This window comes from Molothrus aeneus, chromosome 5 (genome assembly GCF_037042795.1).
Source record: "Molothrus aeneus isolate 106 chromosome 5, BPBGC_Maene_1.0, whole genome shotgun sequence".
In the NCBI taxonomy this organism is placed as follows: Eukaryota; Metazoa; Chordata; class Aves; order Passeriformes; family Icteridae; genus Molothrus; species Molothrus aeneus.
In genome coordinates this window covers 24,062,636-24,079,698 of record NC_089650.1, presented here as the reverse complement: position 1 = coordinate 24,079,698, position 17,063 = coordinate 24,062,636, and the positions used below count along the sequence as shown (strand labels likewise).

Here is a 17,063-nt window from a genome sequence, read left to right as displayed (position 1 = left end):
ACTGAAGTGACAAAAACTCGGGGCACCATGAGTCCAACTCCCCCAAAGGGCCTCTGCCGAGGCAGTGTGCAACCTCAGCTGGGCAAAGCCTCCAGACCGACACAGGGAGAGCAGCAGGACACACGGCGGGGGCCAAACTGTGCAAACCGAGCTGTTTACACGGTTTCCCGCTTCGGAAGAGAGAGCGAACAGAAACACGAGGACCAGAATCCAAAGCTGCCCCGGGCCAGCCGGCTGCTGGCTGTGCCCCCGTCCCGCTGGCACGCACACACGGAGCCGACACACGGCAGCCACACGGCAGGACACACGGACGGAGGGACGCGCGCACACACGGCCCCGCACGGGGCCCACGAGGTACGGACTGCTCCTCACTTCAGCGACACGACACCCGAGATAACACCACGGCAACAGACTGTACATCCAGAGAGGGACAACACAGCCATTCATCGCTGTATCTTACATTATGGACCTGATGGATCGATGAGAAAGGATATCCTGCATTCTGGTTGGTCCAGATCTCACAGACCGAAGACTGCTAATATAAACAGAAAACTGTATCTCATCTTGTAAATAGTAATGCACTGCAACTGCCAAAAGGCAAGAATAATTAGGAAAAGGCTTGCAATAAAACTAAAGAAGGAAGTAAAACAGTTGTAAAAAGTAATTCTATTATTTATTGGCTGACAAAATATTTTTGGACTGACAGAAGAGAAACATAGCTTATTCAGAGACTTTAGAAGAGGTTTCAGACTGTGAGTACAAGAAAACAATTTAGTCAGAAGCACTAATGATGTAGAGATAAAGTTATGCAAGCATAAATAGAAACTGCCTAGAGCAGAAGAAATATTGGTTACTTTCAGTTTTTGGCAGGGAAGAAGTTTGAAGTCAACATCCCAAGTAAGTTTTGAGACTTAAATCTCTCTCTCTTGGAGACATTCACAGGGCAAAAGGAAGGGAAAAATCTGGCAACACGATTAACAGGAGAAATACATTTTCTTTATAACAATTACCAGAAATGAATGCATTGCAATTTAGTGAAGCAGCTGCCCACCATCTCCTTCCAACAACAGTCCCTTTGCACACTGAGATACAGATAATATTACCTTTGGCACTGACCATGACCCCCGTGTGTAGACGCAAGGTTTCAGCCTACCCTCTACATTATCGTACAGAGAATCTGTAGTAGCAAAGCAAAGTAAGCATGTTGTAGCATCTCTAGCAAAAGCAGCAGAACTAGGCAAGCACAGCATTCACCAGCATCTTTTATATATTTCCTTGTTTGGACAATCATCAATAAAGCATCTGTGGCACCTCAGCAAAAGCTAAGATAACATTTTACAGTAGCCAGGCAACTAAAACAAAGCATCAGACATAGGATCTGCCCACGCTATCTTCAGCAGGCAGCAACAAAAGGCAATAAACAGACATGAAAAATGCAACTGCAGCATCCAGAAGAGATAGCAATTAATATTTCAGTAATTTAACAACATCAAGAACGTGCATTGCTGGGTTCTGTCAGCACCAGTAGGAATTTAGCACAAATGCTCAAATCAACCTGAAGAAGTGCAAGTCTTCTCAAAATATGACTCTTGCTCTTACCTTTTGTAGCCTGTACCCTGGCTGATGACAGAACAAGTTACCACTTCTATATACTGTCAGGGAAGCCTGGCATCCTCTGGACTGACTACAGAGTGCTGCCAGACACCTGCTGGCTGTCTAATGTTGTTAATTGTCCCTTACTTCCTTCATCATCTGAAATGCATGAGCACACAACCCTTCCTTCAGCTTCAATCATTTTAATACTTTCATAGATGTGGTTAATTCCACCTCCCTCATCTTGTTTTCGAAGTTCATTGCTTCTATTTCCTGATGTGCAGGGCTCTACATTTTGATAGCATTAGCTAATTAAAATTTTGACTTTTTTTCAGTCTTCTATGTCATCCCCTGCAACTTGCTAGTCCTCCTCCATGTGATGAACACATAGTCTCAGTGCAAGATCAGCAGCAAAACACTGCTGCAGCTTCTTCTGCTGTGCCATCCTTAGGACACTGCACTAGTGGTTACCAATGACTTTTTCTGTGTATGTCAAGAAAACTGACTTATGGATGTTCTGGCCATACCCCATCACTGTGATGCCTATATCTGTTTGCCTCAGGTGGGGAAGATTCCTGAATAGGAATCCATGGCAGAAGATTGTGCCTCTGCTTTGCAAGAGAAGAGCAAAGAGAAGGCATTTCCATGCTGGTGCAGCATGCCCAAACATCTGGTCATCAAGGCAGTCACGGTAGTGAAGAAAACTGATGGCACTGCTATTTGTACACGCCGAGGTACCAAAAGCAGGAGGGGATGCAGCAGGATACTGCATGCTGGCAGATGTTTGATTTCTGCCCAGCACTGGCAAGGGCTTGCCATGATGCTGCCACATTGTGCAGCCGCTTCTCAGCACCATGATATTCTTGAGACAGAAGTATGCTCTTAAATGCTGCCCCTCTCAAGGACTTGCCTTTAGGGACTGGCATGGGGCCTCAGCCAGCTCAGCCCTTCAGCTGCCCCAGTGCTACCTCAGGGACAGGGAACCCCGGAGCACTTGTGTGCCCAGGCTTCAAGTTGCTCCATTTAAAAAGAGGGCAGTGAATGAATCCTCTCTTACACATGTCAGTGGTACCCATCCAGCCCCTCCCTCCCCAGCCCATCTTGTCCCAAATGGAAAGTAGTTTGCAAGTCTCTGCTTCAAGAACTGTTCAAGTGAACTTCCCCCAACAAAAAGATTTACCTTCAGAATTACAGGCTTAAAGGATTTAGGCTTAAGTGAAACCATTTTTAAATACAATCCACAAAAAATCAAGTAGACCAGCAGAGACTGAGAATTTCCCACAACTCCACAAATGCCCAGTCAGAAGGACAGCAGTGCAAAATTCATTACTCAGTTTTGCTTTCATTAATGTTTGAATGACTAAGGTACTGAAATGCAGTGCAGATGGAACAATAATTTATGGATGGTAATGAATTCAAATTCAGAAATCAACCTTTTCCTTGCACCATTGTAGAAATATTTAGCATTTACTATATACATAGTTTATATCTTTAAAGTACTTAAAATTTTTAACGAAATACCCAGGAGAAGTACCTAAAGCTGCATATCCCTGTGGTGGAGGGGAGGGAACCAAGGCAAGGAAAAAGGTTAAGTGATTATCATAGGCCAAAAAATAGGCAGTAGAAAGAAGAATGTGGATTAGGCTTCAAACACTCACAACTTTCAGCTCCCAAAACATATGCTCTCAAAAAAACCCTAAAGAATTCAATCTGTGCATACACTTCCACCACAGTAAACACAAATACACTTGGGCATCCAATACCACTGACACAGAGGTTCTGTGAAAAGAGTTTAACAAAGAACATTTTCCTAAGTAATGTGGCAAAGAAGAACAAAACAATAGCATCATCTATTGCCTGATTAGTATCAAATATGCCATTATCTTAATACTTCCCAAAAGATAAATGCTTACCAGTAAGGTCACAGCAAGACTCTGCTATCATATTCTCTTTGTGGTGTCCCATGCATAAAAGGTTGCCCTGTCTAGTCACGGTGGAACACAACCCTGACAAGCAGGAGGGGCAAAAAGGGTGAAAAGAATTATCCAGGGAAAACTTTAGGCTTCCTCCTTATAGACTAGGAAAACGTGGCTGATAATCTGAAGAAAGAAAGTAACTATAAGACCGATCATAGAAATAATAAGCTTTCTAAGGAGAGGAAGGTGGCAGAAAAGAATACCTGGACAGCACACACAGGAGCAGCAGGAGCCAGGTGGAAGGCAGGCCAGATGTATTCATGACAGCTCAAAGAGTTTCACTCAATGGCATGTTAGGAGATGTTAAAGATTTACCTAAATTAGGACTATTATATATAACTATCCTTGAAAATTCACAGAAGATACTAAAGCACCAAAGAAGGGCTAAAAGAGTATTTAAGATGGGAGAAAAGGAAGGTTCAGAAGGTTACAGCCAGCCTAACTGCAGGGACCAGTAAGTGACTAGAAAAGTTTAAAAATCCAGTCATCATCCCCTGGTTTTCATGATCTTCTGGCATCGCTCCTGCCCATCTGAAATAAACACTCAGGAATATATGTATGCATGTGTATATTTATATCTATGCATACATTATTGAGAATAACAAAGAAAAAGTTAATATTTCCTGCCATGTGCTACCAAGACAGTTTCTATGCACCAAGAAAAATTCAAGATGTTCACAACGAGGTCCTTCAATATGAATCATCTGAGATCAAATTTCCTTCCTGTGTTGGAAAACTGGCCAATTAAACCAGCAGCAGCAAGGAGAAGTACAGCAAGACTTGGGCACTGTGTGACTCCTGATGCAGCATGTTTCAAGGATGATTATTGGTATTTAAGCACAAATGGACTGAACATGTTGAGGCAATCTGCAAGGACCTGCTCCATGCTGTGGCTTGGAGGAGTGCCAGTGCTCTCTAAGGAGGATCCTGAAGTGAGGGACTTCTCGGAATGGGGTAAGAACTGAAAACAGGTCTGATGACCTACAGATCAGTCAGATGAAATTTAGTAGGATTACACAGAGAAATACAATAGCAAAGAAATTAGCAAAGTGATTTAGGTTAGGGGAAGTCAAAAAAGATCTGAAAGTTTCAGTATACTTCAAATTAGATAGAGCAGTCTTTCAAAAGAATAAGGGTATAAATCACAGGCTAATTCATGCTGCAAGGAAGCTCAGGAAAGCTCCACTCCAACTGCAGCTCAAACCAGGAGCATCTGTGAGATGAGACCAGATTTCTCAGGGCTTCATCCTGTCACGTCTTGAAAACCTCAAGGACAGACTCTGTGAACAACCTGCCCCCCTGCTTTCCTGTCCATATGGAGAGAAAGTTCCTCGTGGTGTCCAGAGTCCCTCTTTCAGTTTTAATACCCAAAGCCACATCTTCTCCAGCCAGGCATGGTTGTTCAGACTCTCCTCAGAGGGTAACTGCTTCAGGTCCCAACCATCTCAGTGGCCCTTTGCTGAATTTACTTCTCCCATATGAAAAACCTCAGGTATTTAATAAAAGTAGATGCTGCATCCCTGAATGTTCTCAAAGCTCTGGGAAGAGCTTGCCTTACTAGCAGAAATAACTGCAAATTCTCCTTCCAAAAAAAAGAAAAGAAAAAAAAGAAAAAACAAATCTTCAGAGATTTAGAGTGAAATTTGTAATTTGTATTTCTTTTAGAGAAGCAGAAACTCAAAGTATCACTTCCTATTAGAAGAATTACACACTGTACAGCAGTGTACTTCTGCTGCTCCTGAAAATACTTTACATGAAAATTTCCAGACAACATCTGGGCCCCTAGGACTGGCTCTCTTGCAGGCAAGAAGTGGGTGATGGGTGAGCTCCTCCTCATTGACAAGACCCCTTCTGCTGGTTCTGCCAGCTTCCAGTGTATCGCAGCCTCTTAGCCTTGCAGAGAGGATACAAGGTTCTGGACAACACCAAAAACAACCTCCCAACAACAAAAACGCTCTTTCAGAAAAGCACCCCGAACTCTAAGTACAGCTTTTTTCCAGCAGATCAAAAATGTAAAAGTTAGGTATTAGAATTCAGTTTTCATAAAATCTTTTCAATTTAGAGCTTCTAGTTCACAAGAGTGAGTGTGAAAAGCAGTAAATTAATAAAGAACGTTTGTCCTTTTTCTGGTGTGGTATTTACAGCTAAAGTCTGGATCATTAATACTGAATACAGAAGAGGCTTCCTCAATTCCATTTGCTAAAGCAGCTTGTAGGTATGATCCACCCCACATGAATTCAGTTCTAAAATATTAGCTTCTGTAAAATTCTTGAAAAAATTCTCTCTCTCTATTCAGACAGAAATTAAGAAGACTTCTTACAGTGTCTTTATCGGTTTACTTGTCCATTGCCCAGAGAAGTGTTGGGTACCCATCCATGGAAGTGTTGAAGGCCATGCTGGATGGGGCTTTGAGAAACCTGCTCTAGTGGGAGGTGACCCTGCTCAGAGCAGGGAGGTTGGAACTAGATGATCCAACTCAGTGATGGTTCTGATTCTATGAAATACACAATTAGCAAGGGATCTATGGAAGAAAATGAGCTGAAATTTACAGATCAAGATACAGCCATCTATGGTGTTTGCATCTGTGTGAATTACAAATACAACTGCCAGCAATAGATGTAGTTAAGCATTTTTCTTTTGATGTTAAATTGAAGGTCGTCACAGTTCAGTCATCTTTCCATATTAAAAATATAATGCACCAAAAATATGAACCTTAGGGAATTTTGTTTGGATTTTACTTTTTTTAAAAATAGCTGTCTATCTATCCTCCCAACATAAACTATTTTATGCTTATTAAAAAAAAGGAAAAAAGTAGCCTAAGAAGTAACAAGAGAATCTAGATGACCACATTTCTGTATTTATTGCTTCATAAATCAACAAGTAAAGAATTCTGTTATTTCATGAGTAATTTCAACTATACCTTCTTCACTGCTTCTTAGATAATCTCATTTTACACACCAGTATTCTCTTGGGCATATTTTTCCTCATTCACAGTAATATTTAAATCCTTCAAAAGCAGAGGAGATGAGAAAACAAACATGAAACAAGTAAAAAAAAAAGTCATACTGTGTTTTACAGTTACAAAACTAAAGATGACTATTTTAGGCTCCTTCAAACTTTCTATATCATCCTACTTAACCTGCAACATCCCTGTATGTCAGTTTTCCTAGCTGAAAAACAGAAAATATGATTTTAAATCACAGCCCCACAGCACACTGGAAATATAAATGCATTAATATCTGTGAAGTATTTGGAAGACATTGCTGAGTTGAAAGTATTATTTCAGAAAGAAGCAAAATTATTTCACAATTTTAATATAAACCTGCCTTTGCTAATTCTGGGGTTTTTTTTTGTTTTTATGACATTTCTCCTCTTCTGTAGGTAAAGAATCTGTTTACTAAATCCATTTAAATGATTGTCCCCTGCATATCAATCCTAACCCAGCAATGAATTATTGTATCTTACAAAATAATGTTAAAAGGCAGAATCCCAACAATCAGGACAGATTTACTTAACATTTACTGCGCAGCCATTACAACGACCTTACACTGAAGCCATCTTGCATTTAGGGAAAAAAAATTAAAAAATTTAAAAAAGCAAGAAACCTCAGACCATGTGAATGAAGCACCCAGAAAGGCTTTCAAAATTAAGTCTGAGTTCAGCAACTCTGGGAAAGAACTTCTCCTGTCAGCCTTTGTGAATAAATTTTTCAACTCTCTCAGATCTTAAAAGATCTCTTCTTCCATGACAGCTCTCTCGGGTGCCCTCATACGGGCCATGACTGGGTTTACCTTCCTAGAAAGCTTACTCTGACTCACTACCAGTCTGTCCTGCCAGAGGCAGACACAGGCTAGAGCTGTCTCCAGAGCCCCAGAGAGGCTCCTGACCACTGTCCCCCAAAAGGACAGACCTGTCCCAGCTTGGGCTGTGCCACAGGTTCAGGATGTGTGACAGCATCAGGGGACACCTGCCCCAGCTCTCCTGCTGCAAGGAGTGCCATGGGCAGGGGTGTTTCCTGCACCTCCCTGCATGCCTGCCATGGGAAAGATGGCTTTGTTCCTCACTCCTGGCCCAGGGCAGAGTGCAGAGCTCGAAGCACCACGGCAAGAGGTCTTATGGACCAGGGTGGCTAAAAGCACCATACACCACTGGCTGGTGCCACAAACAGCCAGTGCCTTGGGGCTGGCAGTCTGGAATATGCTTGCAGCTGGTACCTGAAGCTTCTCTCCTGCCTGGAGAATTGCAAATCCTACAAAGGTGGTATTTTGACTGATGTCTTTTAATGAACGTGGCTATGATTCCTTTAAACTGCCAAAGTTCTTCCCTGCACCTATTTCAGGGGTGAATGAAGAGCCCAATCCCTTCAATGGGACTCCTCCTCCTATCAATTTTGGTTCCAAAGTACTCAAGCTTTGCCTGCATGATTTCAGTTCTATTTTAAAGGTTTAGGCAATCTTAAGAACAACCTCAGCTATTTTAAACTACGTTAATTTGATCATACTAACCTGCAGTTCGCAGGCTCAAAATTCAACATCCACAGCTAATGATGACTCAGACTACTAATTTCTTCCTAGATTTTTTTTCTACTTTTTCTTTGGAAAACAAACCATCTCACAACCTCCTGTATTACCATTTTGGCAGTTATGATTTATACAACCAGACATCACAGACTTTTGGAGCTGGATGATCAATGGGGGAGTTGGATGACCAAACCTATTCCACTGGGGAATCTAAATTGGTTAGACTCATTGTTTATATCACAATCTTCTCCTTAGGGCACAAATAGTCTGCTAGGGAACTGTAAATGAAGGTACATGCTGGCCTTGAGACAAAACCACCCACATTAAGTAAATTTAAATCAGTGCTTCCTCCAGGAAACAAAGAGTTGTATTATTTACAAGCAGATTTGATTATGGTTTGGAGAACTGTTTAAACACATCTAAGAAAACAGATTTAAACTGCGGTGCTCCTTGTTTAAGAAATATTGGTTGATTGATGCAAAGATCAACATGATTGATGACTCCCTGTAACAGTTTAGTGGAAACACAGGCCATAGTAAAGATGGAAATATCCACTTTCATCAAAACAGCTTCAGATTTTATATTTTAAATTAAGGATAAGATAGTCTTATTCTAACATTTTTTAAATAAAATCAAGTTCATGAAAGCAATACAACAAATAAGTTCACAATACCATGTTGACCTCTCTCTTCAAGGCCATAAAAACAATCACTAATCTCATCATCCAGAACAGACCTAAAACTTCCAAAACACCACAGCATCCATTTATGCGCATTTGTGAACTATAGCATCCAGTACACATGCAGATTCATACAGCAGCATGCAAACAGCCTAGCAAAGAAAGGGTTAAGACAAAAGAACATTCTCAAAGCAATTCAAATAATCCCTCTAGATCATTCTGTATGTGAAAAGTATTGTAGCTGGGAAGCTGGACTGGTATCAGTTCAGAAATTGTTGCTGATCTGACACAAGCCAAAAGAACCAGCAAACTGCAAGGAGAAAGTTGCTAGATGAAAGAAAAACCCCAAAAAAACCCACAACATACAGAGCAGAAGGTTTATGTTAAATATCAGTTGGATCTCCTTTGCTTTGCAGAAACAATTATTTTACTTTTAATTTCAAAGAGGCTTTGGGGGAAAAGACTGAAGGAAATATAGTTCATTTTGGCAGAGCACACATTGTACAAAATAAATTTAAAAATCTATTTTTGGGCTAGAATGGTTGAAGAAATCCCTGATTAGCCTCTTAATGGGGTGAATCCAATTTATTGAGAACGATCACCAGAGGGAGTCATTGACTTTCCCATTAAAGTCAAAGGGAATTTTACATACATCAGGAATGCAGAATTTGGGGGCAGAGCTGAAAAAGACTTCAAACAGATTGGAGTTCAGGGAACAACACAAACCACGTTTTATGGATTTAATCTGAATCCATTTTCCCCTTTGGAGTCCCAAAGGATGACAGCTATATTCAATGGTTAAAATTAGAAAGTAGGCACTGAAGTCATCCATTCAGTGGGTACATACCCACAACAACAACAGAAAAAAAACCCAACCAAAAAAACCCCAAAAACCACAAGGAAAAAAAAAAATACAACCCCAAAAACCAATCATCCACTCACCCACCCAACCAACCAAAACCCCCACCAACAAAAAAAAATCCCTTAAGCACTTAATTGGTTGTACAGGAGTTTGGAGTGGTGTAAGTAATAACTGTTCAGTTTTCTCTTTGGACATGTATCATATCAGTCCTTCTGGAAATGCAGTATTCAACAACCCAAAGAAAATCTCCTGGTGTCATTTATTAGAGCATGCCATACCTCTTGGGAATATCAGTAAAACAAAGGAGTGAAACGGAGTCAGAAAGAATTGTAAGCATAGGGGTGTTTTTTTGTTTTGTTTTGTTTTTTGTCTTCAATGCTAGTGAGTAAAAGAGGTAGCAAGTATAGGGATTTGTAGCAAAGTGATAAAATGAACTAATTCGACAAATCAGTGTATTCAGCCACAAGCAAGTGTGCATTTTATGCTCAAACACCTAAATTTCATGACCTTCAAGAAATATTTTCATGTTAAGAACCTGTCTTTTCTTTGCTGGACTTCAGCTCAACCATATTCTTGCCACAAAGTCCAGCAGACTTTGGTTTGAAAACAAGCTCATTCACTCAGCAACTTTCTCCTTAATTCTGTACAAGAAAATTTTATAGCAGAAAATTAGATTAAAAAAGGGCAAGGCTACAGCCCCACCCAACCAAATGCAATTTCACTTCCTTAGAAATGTCCTCTGAACAAATGAAATTCAATTTCCTTCTGTGTTCCCAGGTAATGGCAGCACCTCGCTTTGTTTGTTTTTATTTAATTACTTCTTGTTCATGTAATTAGCTGACAGACTGCAGCCTTTTGTTCATTATGATACAGTTATTTGCATAGCTGTTTCCATTTTGAGGCTGCATTTTGGACAGAGCCTCTATTTTGGGTTGTGGCAGGCAGAGCCACTGCTGGGAAGCTTCATGCAGGGAAGCATGCAGCAACCTGGTCCTTCGTGGAATGAGTTGCTCCAGAAACTGCCCTGGCTGCCCATCTGCCTCTGACAGCAAATCAAAGTCCTGTTTCCAGCATGCAGCACAAGACCTGGCTGTCTTTCATCATCATAGGTATCAATGAAAACCAGTTGAGCTCATTCTAAAGCATTTTCACCAACAGACTCTCCATGCATAATTTACTGTGCTTTAGATTGAATATTAGAAAAAATTTCTTCTCTGAATGGGGTGGTCAGGCATTGGAGTGAGCTGTCCAGGGAAGTGGTTCAATCCTCATCCCTGGAATTGTTCAAACAACATGTAGGTGTGGCTCTCTGGGACATAGTTTAGTGGTGAACATGGCAGTGCTGAGTTAAGTGTTGGAGTTGAAGACCTTAAGGGTCTTTTCCATCCTACATAGTTCTATGGTTCTGTGGCATCACTCAGAGTATGCTTAACTTAAAGTTATCAGTACTCTTTCAGTGGTTGGATGCAAAAAATTTAGACATGGAGGCCACCTTAAGCTTTCTTTCATGAGCAGCTTGATTTAACACCCAGTTGAGTCTAATGCTATTCAAATAATTTTTTCACAGTTAAATCTTATTTTTAAATAATCAAAATATATCCCTAGATCACAGTTTTGCAGAATGCTGACCCTTTCCATTAATAAATGCAATCATCACTCTTCAAGTCCTCTGAGTTTCCAGCAGTGAACTGATGCAAGCTTACTTTTATCTACATTGCTCAGAATTTCAGGAATCTGCACCTTATTATGAAAATGAGGGGCAGAGTCAGTGCTGGGGGAAGACTGCACACTCTGGTGCACAGAAGCCACCTTCATCTCAGCCTCCATGCATCTAAACAACCTCAGACCTCTGCCTCTGAGGAGAGGTTGTACACCAACACATCAATTTACACTACTTGAAATATAGAGAGCTGGAACAGACAGCTTGGAAAAATTGTCAACCTTTGTTGTTTACAACTCAGCCTTCATATACAACCCTCTGCTGTGGTCAGGATTAGTCCTGTAACCAAGAGCAGCAAGGCCCAGCCTTTTAACGGCACTGGTTTTAGTCCTACCTGTGCCATCTGCCTCTCCAGCTTTGACCGGGGAATATCATCAAAATAGTTTTCATTTCTTCTTCTCCTTGCATCGCCCTGCATGATAATGTGGGGAACGTCCAGGGAGCCACCAGTAGTGAAAGTGCTTTGGCTAAGTGATGGAGACAACTGAGGAGGAGTGTGGTTACCACTGGGTTCCTGGACAGAGAAAGAAAAATGCAGCATAAGAAGAACAGCATACTGCTGACTTCAAATCACACATTTAAAAGTGCATTTGAATTTCTCACACTAAAAACTTATGGAACAATTCCTGCAGTAGAGGTTATTGTAGATGAACTTTTGAGATTTGCTACCTGAAGTGCAGAGCCCATGTAGAAGGAAAAATAGTTCACTGATTACATGTACTAGTGGCAAATTTCCTCCCTAAAAGCTCCTTGTGTAATATATACTCTCTCCTAGAGATAAAACAGTGAGCTACTTCTTGTCAAGGCCCAAATAAAGCCATTATTTAGGATTAGCTATTTGTAAGACGAAATGCATTCTCACCACTTCTGAGCAGTGAAAGTGATTTGAACACTAGCAACACCTCTTGCTGGAAAAAAAAAAACACATGCCCATTTACACAGGATAGACATTTTGTTGCAGTTTTTATAGGTCTTGCAGAACATCCATTTTAACTTGAAGTACCAGATATCAGACACAAGCTAAATACCAACTCCTGGAATGCATGAAAGCATCAGAGCACAAATATTTTACCTGGCTTTTCTCCTTACCTCTACTGGACTGTAACCTTGTATCAGTCTGTGTGCCATTACCACACAGAATTGATACGTAAGTGCCACCTAATAAATAAACAGGTGCTCCTGGCATATATTGCACCAGGATCTGCCACCACACTGCCCACAGCCAGGCATGGTGCTGTATGCTTGGAAACACCCAGTCTCATGCACATGACATCTCTTGTTCAACCAGCTACAAACTGGTGTCCAGGTCCAGTGTTCCACACTCTCTTGGAGCTCCATCAGCAGGAGCAGGGAGCTACAGTGCACTGCCCAGTGTGAGCAGGGAAACACTCTCACAGCAACTGAATGGGAAATGCTCCTCTCTCGGGATGTAGGGTACTGGCAGAACGTACCCGGGAGCAGGTTTGCTCAGTGCAGACCTTCCCTAAACCACCTGCTGCTGCAATGCTCTATTTCAGTACTCAGCAACAAGAGGAGACCTGAATATGGTGGAGCAAACAAAAACCTGCTCCAGTGTGGAAGGTAAAAAAGTTCTGCCTTTTTATTTAAAGAGAGAATTAAAATGGATGATTCATGCATTATTACACTGAGGCAAGCCCAGTTCTGAAAAGCATCAAGGTACTTTACTCCATGCTGTTAAGAAACAAGATCTGGTGTAAGAAATCAGAGAGTTGTAATCTCTTCCAAATAGAAAGTTCAAGTCATAGTAATGCCTGATGTCAATATTTGAAGTGTAGGAGTCTGTGTCACATTAGTCCTTGCAATCACAGTAATGGATTAGTATTTTTCATGTTGCCAACAAGAAAAATGTTAGGAAAATATAGTTCTTTAGCAATTTTTAATTAACTGGGATTTTAATTTTTTTAAAAAATTCTCTGGTTTTTCTATGATCTGAGACAAGCACTTGACATTTCCCAGGGCAAAGAAAAGAGTATTTTCCTCTTAGGAATAATCTTTTCCCTCCTTCACAAAAATCCACCTACATTTGGCCCAGTTAAAAGCTTCTGGAAAGCTGTATTCTGCACATGCTCAGTAGGTTTGGTGAGGCATAAAACCTTTAAAACCCACCCTCCCTGGGCACACACCTCTAACAACATGGTGCACACACACCTCTGCTCTGAAAATAACCTGAGTACATGGGCACCAAACAAGATCCTCTTTAGTGAGTGCTACCTGCTGCTTCAGCCAGGAGGGTAACCTCTCTCTGCTCTGATCAGGATTCACCCGCTGTTGCAGGACCACCAGTGTATCAAAGTGACAGATGAACATAGAGATTCCAGCCCTCATGGAGCTTTTCATATTTTATCAAACTGCTTATGAGGAGGAAATTCACTCTGAGATCTATATTGGAAGATTGCTGGCAAGGCAATACAGACAAAACTACCAACTCAAGAAGAAAAAGAATTACTGTGCCTCTGCATTATGGAACAGTATGTCATTGTACAATTTTATGCTATTTTCTCAAAGTTGTCCTTCACAGCACAGATGGATCCTCAACTGTGCAGCGTGTTGTCATCTACTCAGCACCGTGTTATCATTAGTTAACATGTAGTCAGTATTTTATTCTTGCCTCGTTTCATGGCCCCAAACCTCTCTCCTAAACCCTTTCTAAATCCTGCTCTGAAGATAAGATGATTAATATCGTTGTAGTCATGATGCTCATAAGTGCTTTACAAATGTCAATCAATTAATTTTCACCACACCTGTGACTTCTGGCATTTCATAATCACTACTTTAGTGTGGGTGACCAGAGACACACAGACAACAAAGGTTAGAAAGTACCACTCACTCAATTACAACATCTATTGCTCCATTTCCCAAGTGCTTGAGTTCCAAACTCCATGTCTGTTTATCTAATTTTCAGCACTGTGTACTCAGCACTTGTATAAATCAGACTCAAGGCTCCAATCAAATATGTAGATTGTCAGTAACATACAATTAGTGTCTGTTTAGGAGGCAATTAATTAAATAACACAAATTATCCAAGTTTTTTGTGGCAAAACCAGGTGTAAGTCTATAGTTTCATAGGTACATTTATTCCTTTAATCATGAGCCTGTCTCCCATTCTTCCTTCATTCTTCTTCCTCACTCCATACCCACCTTTTCACCTCCTTAAACAAAGCTGCAGACCAGGCATGGATACCCTTGCAGGTGCTCCCATGGCCTCAGTGCCACGCTGCTGTTAGTCACCAGATACCCATATTGTGTTTCCACCCAGCTGTGAGTGCAAGGACACATGGCCTGCAGGGGTGTCTGATCACATATTTCACTATAAAATCTGCCTCATTCCCTCTCAGACCTGCTGCTCATGTACACCTGGAACCACAGAGGTCAGGGCTGGAAGGGAGCTCAAGAGATCCTTTCCCAAGCTGCCTGAGCACACTTCATGTCCCACAGATGTTTGTCTAACCTGAAACCAGAAATTCTCTCCAGTGAACAAATTCTTGTCTTAAAATATCATAACTATTGCAACACTTCTTCTCCAAATTTTCTGCCGAAATTGTTGGTCCTTTAGTTAAAATTCCAGCATTCAGTGCTGACTGGGTGAGGAAGGGCTCCCATGAAGAACATGGAAACTGGTCCTGTAATTAAAGATTACTCAAGGAAAAGATGCATTCAAGGAAAGAAAGCAAGATTGCCTAGGTAACCCAAGATCCAACAATTTCTATACTTTTGTGTATAGAAAAGTATATTTGTATAGTGTCTGTGTCTATATATATGCAATAGATATATATAACATATATATATTTGAATATAGTATATTTGAAATCAAAATAGTGTTACACAGTAACACAACAGAGAATAACATATGTTGTGGATCTTTTTAAGATTTTAAGGAATTTTTGTTTTTTATCAATAGTTAACCTTCTACTTTGAAATATTTTAAAAGCTAATACAAAAACAGACAAAAAAGATGAAGCATTAGCATTGCTTAGCTTGAGCTGGGGAACTTAAAAGTAGACTTTAAATAAGAAACTACCTTTTCTACTGATGTAGAGCAGCCTTATCTAGTGGAAAGTGCTCTTGCCCATGGCAGAGAGGGTTGAAACTCGATGATCTTTAAGGTCCCTTCTAATGAAACTGTTCAGTGATTCTATATAAATCAATCTTACAGCAGCAGCAGATGGTTTATTTCAGCCAATTTTCAAGACACAAATTATTGTGGACTACAAACTCAACACTATGTCTTTGTTTCGTGTGAAATGGCATAGTAGCAGTTGATGGGAAAGAAAAACTCCATTCCAAATGCATGTCCTCCTCTTTGGGATTCTCTGTGAAGACTCCAGTTCCAAGAGGTGATAAATGACATTTAGCACTGGCCCGCATCAGTAACTCTAGCTGTGCAGCAGCAGACTACTTTTTATCATTTTGACTACAGATGGAGGACATCCAGTTTTCTCTTCCATATTAACTGAGAATATACAGTCCTGACCAAGATGTGGCCTGTGGAAACCTTCCCACTTGCTGAGTAGGAATTAATTATCCAGTCCAGAGTATTGAAGGCATTCAGCAAAAAAGTCTGCCTTTTTATCTATTTCTGTTTCCTTGGAGTGTTTTAACACCTGCCATGCATCAGGAATCATTCACAAAATACATAAATATAAAATACAAGAAAAACATCCACACATTTATGCAATGTGCCTTAGAGCACATTACAGATTTGTCAGACCTTTTTAAATATGGCATTGGGAATAGCTTGAATTGAGGGCCTGGATCTAAAATGTCTGTATGGGGCATCTGAGAATAAGCAGGGTGAAAACAGGCCGGTCATAGAAATTTTAAATACACTTAAAAATAAGCCCTCATTCTGTCTTTCTGTATTTCTATTTACACCAGGAAATTTAAATTGGGAGCACAGACACCCTCTGACATTTTGAAATTTAATCCCAAACAAAATTCCTGTCAGAAATGCAGCCCCATGAAAATAATAGGATCCAATCAAATGCGAAAGGTGTGACCTAAAATATCAAAATAAAAATGTTGCTATGAACTCTGTTGGAGAGAACCCAGTAGGAAGTGGCCGTCAGACCACAACTTGGTAAGAGTAGCAGACAACAAGTAAGCAAAGGCATTGGATTGGAGACACTGAGTGAAGGTAGTGTAATGAGAGGAGATTAAATGTGGTCAAGTGTGGAAAAACCCCAGGGACACTGCAACAAGGTTTCTGAAAGAGGGAATACAAATAAAAATTAAAAACATGATGAAACTTTTGATATACAGAGACACCTTAATGGCATTTTTATCTCAACACTTTCAAGATGTTCTCCTTAAAAAAAGCTTAAAGCATATGTCTGAAAAGTAAGTGCAAACATTTGAAAACATGAAAGGAAAATGGTAACTCTCCTGCAGTATTGATCAGCTGGGCTGGGAATCCTGTGGGCAACTGAAGACATGCATCTTTTACATCCCTGGTCCTGAGCTAGTTTCCTTAGCAAAGATAAGCTGATACTCTTAAGATTCTACTTATCTCATCCTAAGGCAGACATCTGAAAATGGATCATCCTGTAAAAATGTCAGTATATCTCTGCTGGCCACACGGGGAGGTGTGACAGAGCAGGTCAGCCTAAGGTGTCCATAATGTACAACTCTGAAGGGAGGTAAGTTGAACCACACTCAAAGCAGCCATTGTTTTCATGTGAGGCTTATTAAACCC

General features: G+C 40.6%; 1 protein-coding gene across 6 annotated transcripts in view; it reads right to left on the bottom strand.

The window, feature by feature from the left end:
• Nucleotides 1-17,063, bottom strand: part of ANKS1B (ankyrin repeat and sterile alpha motif domain containing 1B) — a 408,607-nt gene that overhangs the window by 32,292 nt on the left and 359,252 nt on the right. For 5 of the 6 annotated variants that reach the window (XM_066549544.1, XM_066549546.1, XM_066549550.1 and 2 more), the window contains 2 exons: nucleotides 11,685-11,864; nucleotides 461-535 (listed from right to left, as the gene is read on the bottom strand). In XM_066549544.1, the coding sequence (XP_066405641.1) occupies nucleotides 461-535; nucleotides 11,685-11,864 (255 nt within the window). The remainder of the gene's footprint in view (nucleotides 1-460; nucleotides 536-11,684; nucleotides 11,865-17,063) is intronic. The other variant, XM_066549545.1, reaches the window with a different exon arrangement.